The 3,952-nt window shown below is 52.4% G+C and overlaps 1 protein-coding gene across 1 annotated transcript; it reads right to left on the bottom strand.

The window, feature by feature from the left end:
* Nucleotides 1-56: 56 nt before the first annotated feature.
* Nucleotides 57-3,946, bottom strand: LOC108369309 (uncharacterized; the record flags this gene model as incomplete). The annotated part of the gene is made up of 2 exons (XM_017624401.1): nt 944-3,946; nt 57-766 (listed from the first exon to the last, which is right to left on the bottom strand). Coding segments are annotated over exons 1-2 (3,590 nt in total), but the record flags the coding sequence as incomplete, so codon positions are not given.
* Nucleotides 3,947-3,952: the final 6 nt, after the last annotated feature.

Here is a 3,952-nt window from a genome sequence, read left to right as displayed (position 1 = left end):
CCATAGCGACGCTCGGCTGAGTTGCGATGGCGGCAAAGACCGATAAAGTGGAGAACCCAAGCTNAAGTAATTTCGCTGCTTCGACGTCAACTGCTGTCAGCCCATAGCGACGCTCGGCTGAGGTGCGATGGCGGCAAAGACCGATAAAAAGGAGAACCCAAGCGGTCGTCCGCACCAGTCTGTTGAATGTGGAAAAGCGTGTGAAATCTATGAAATTATTACTTACGATGACCATGGCGTATTTAGGTCGGAGCTCCTCGTCGTGTACGTCATGATGAGTGGCGAAGATTGCATCATTAGGCCAGTACCCTTCTTCTCGGCATAGAAAAGTCGGTCCCTGACTCCAGCGGCCAGTTGGGGTGAAGTCAGCTTCACTGCTGAAACGCGTGGCTTCGTCGGCTACGTTCTCTGCAGTAGGTATCCACCTCCAGTTCGAGGCGTTTGTGGCGGCCAATATTTCAGCCACGCGGTGCTGCACAAACGGCTTGTACCGTCGGTGCTCACTGCGGATCCACTTCATCACCGTTGTCGAGTCGGTCCAAAGATGGCAGTCATTTATGACGACGGAGTGTTCTTCACGAATCGTCTGCATTAGGCGGGCCCCCAAGACGGCTGCTTGCAGTTCTAGCCGCGGTACCGTGAGCGGTTTCAGAGGAGCGCACTTAGTTTTCGCGCAGACGAAGCTGGCACTCACCTCGTTCTGGCAGTTGGTCGCTCTCCAGTAAGCGACGGCGGCAAAGGCGTCTTCGCTGGCGTCAACAAAGATGTGTNGGCGGGCCCCCAAGACGGCTGCTTGCAGTTCTAGCCGCGGTACCGTGAGCGGTTTCAGAGGAGCGCACTTAGTTTTCGCGCAGACGAAGCTGGCACTCACCTCGCTCTGGCAGTTGGTCGCTCTCCAGTAAGCGACGGCGGCAAAGGCGTCTTCGCTGGCGTCAACAAAGATGTGGAGCTGTAAATTTTGTAGCTTACCATTGCCGAAGTAGAATCTGGGAACGGCGTACTCGGTGACGGCTGGCAATTGACTACGCCATCGTTCCCACACAGTTACAGCGTTGTCGGGCAGTGGTTCATCCCAGCGCGTATTCTGTTTCCACACCTCTCTCATAAGCAATTTAGCGCCGATAACGAAGTGGCTTAGAAAACCTAGCGGGTCGAAAACCGACATGACCACGCTAAGGAGTTCCCGTTTGGTTGGGCGCTTAGTACCGGTCATTACCTCTGGGTCGACTTTGTTAAATTGCAAGTTAAATTTGAACTTGTCTGTTGACGGCTGCCAGTAAAGACCGAGTACCTTCTCAGTCACCAGGCCCTCTTTGCTTGAAATCGGTTTGGTAGATGCAGCGCCACCCAAAGCCGCAAGTACCTCTGGCGAATTGGAGGTGAAATTCCGGAGCTCAAATCCGGCGTCCAGGTGGATAGCTCGAACTTCTTGAGCGATGGAGATAGCTTCCTCAAAGGTGTCGAAGCTATCCACGAAGTCATCCACGTAGTGGTAGTCCAGAATTGCTTTTATTGCTCGGCTTGTGGAGTTATGGCGATGTTCAAGTGCGTTTCGCGTCTTGACGTAGTGCGCTGCGCATGGCGAGCAAACGGCACCAAACGTCATGACGCACATCTCGTACACGTTGGGTTGTCTTCGAGAGTCACCGTCGCGCCAGAGAAACCGCTGGGCGCATCTGTCTTCAGGCTGCATCACCAACTGGTGAAACATTTCCTTAATGTCACCCGATACGCCAACTGCTCCTTCGCGGAAATGAAAGAGAATCGATGGCAGAGGCCGGTACTCTTGAGGACCCTTTAGCAGCATAGAGTTCAAAGAAACTCCGTTGACCTCGGCCGCGGCGTCAAACACCATTCGAAGCTTCGATGGCTTGTTAGGGTTCACCACAGCGAAATGTGGTAAGTACCAGGTGCGAGACGTCACCATCGATGCTTCCGCTGGTTCAAGCTTACGCGCATAACGCTTTTCGATGTATGACTCCATCGTTGCCTTATATGCTGCTTCGAAGTTTGCGTCTCGATCCATGCGCTTCTCGACACCCACTAATCTCCTTAATGCCATGGAGTAGCTGTTAGGCAGATGGACGTCGTCTCGCTTCCAGATGAGACCGGTTTGAAACCTGCCCCCAACACGGCGTGTGACCGAACTCAAAATAGACCTTGCGCGAATGTCTGATGCGCTTTCGATTGGCGGTGACGGCCGCACCCCGAAACTTTCAACGGCGAAGTAGTTTTCAACCAGCTCATGCAGCGACTCATCCGTCACGTTATTGACTAGTAGGCACGAAGGCTTTGCTGACAGGCTTTTGCTGGTTGGCCCAAACACCACCCAGCCCAGTTCAGTGTTGGCGGCAAACGGACCATTTGCCCTCATCCTCAACGTAGTTGATGGCAAACCTAAGTGGCAGTGGTCGAGGCCGATTAGAAGTTTTGGCATCACCCCGGTGTATGGCTGAACCGGCAACTGACGCAAGTACTTTTCGTCGCTGTGCAAGTCAGCTCTGGATAAGCTTTGCGAGGGTAACTGTAGGTTCGACACCGCATATACGTTCCGAAGCTTGTGCTTTTTATCCATACCACGGCCATTTATAAATAAGTCCACCACAACTGAAGGCTCTTGGGCTGACCGTCCACCAACCCATTGTATGCTGAGGCGCTGTTGTTTCCCATGCAGACCCAGCTCTTGGGCGAGTGCCTCATCTAGCATCGTAACTGAGGAACCTTCGTCCAGCAGTGCATATGTATCGACGCGCTTGTTTCTTCCATGCAAAGTGACTGGAAGAATACGAAAGAGAAGTCTTCCTTCACATGCGTCAGCGGAGCAGCTGAGGACAGCGGCTTCTGCGTCGTTCGCAGGCTGGCGTTGGAGTACTCGTTGAGTTGACGAGTGGCTGCTATCGTGTTGTTGGCGTTGCGCTGACTGCGCTTCTGCGTCCCTTGCGTTACTTGGAGATGGTGCTGGCTGCGTGTTGTTGTTGGAGGCCTCGTGTAGCAGTTTATGGTGCATTCTGGGGCATCCATTGATAGCGCATTGTTTTCGTCGATGGCAATCTCGTGTAGCGTGACCAGCGTGAAGGCACGCGAAGCATAAGCGTCGTGATTTGGCCTCCCTCCATCGGTCTGCCACTGTTGCATCAATAAAGCATTTGCACTCAAACGCTTTGTGGGCGCCCTGGCATATTGGGCACCTTCGTATCTGTTGTTTTTTGTCGACGTGCAGGACTACTCGGCGCTTCGAATCACGTCCGGGCTCTTCATCATAAATGGTACAGATCACGTTGGCAAGTGAATTTAGCCATTCACTGAAGTGCATCACTGTAGCCCGAGGCTGTACTTTAGCAGCAACCATAGCCCACTCGACTCGCTTGCTTGTTGGTAGTTTGGAAGTTAGCTCATCGAGGAGTGTCGGATTAGAAAGCTGATGTTCACCATTGGCAGACTGAAGGAAAGCACAAATGTTCCTCACCTTCGTGGCAAACGGAATCAGTTTCCCGACTGCATTTTCGGATATAGGGCCGATCTCACGTACTTGGGCCAGCTGACTGCGTATAAGTTGCTCCGGCCGACCAAATCTGAATTGCAACTGTTCGATGATGCAGCTGATATTGCTGGGGTGAATCAGCAGAGATTTCACCACTTCACGCGCCTCGCCTTTTAAACACTTCCGTAGCCTCTGGTTATTTTCGAAGTTGCTGTAGCCGTAAGCTGCAGTTGACTCCACAAAGGCTGTGTGGAATATAGGCCAGTCTTCAGCCCTTCCACTGAAATCTGGTAAATCAATAATTTTTCTTGGCATGATCGAGCCGTTTGACATGAACTGCATATTCCCGTGACTTATGTTGGCAGAAACGGGTTGAAATGTCACATTGGATGAGTGGTGAGAGGTTTGTACACCGGCGGGAACGGTTGAAGCATCGTATTGGTTACCTGCTATCGATGAGGTGCTGCAAGT

This window comes from Rhagoletis zephyria, unplaced genomic scaffold, assembly GCF_001687245.7.
Source record: "Rhagoletis zephyria isolate East Lansing unplaced genomic scaffold, Rhagoletis_zephyria_1.1 Rzeph_scaffold_03602, whole genome shotgun sequence".
Taxonomy (NCBI): domain Eukaryota; kingdom Metazoa; phylum Arthropoda; class Insecta; order Diptera; family Tephritidae; genus Rhagoletis; species Rhagoletis zephyria.
This window is presented reverse-complemented; position numbering and strand designations above follow the sequence as displayed.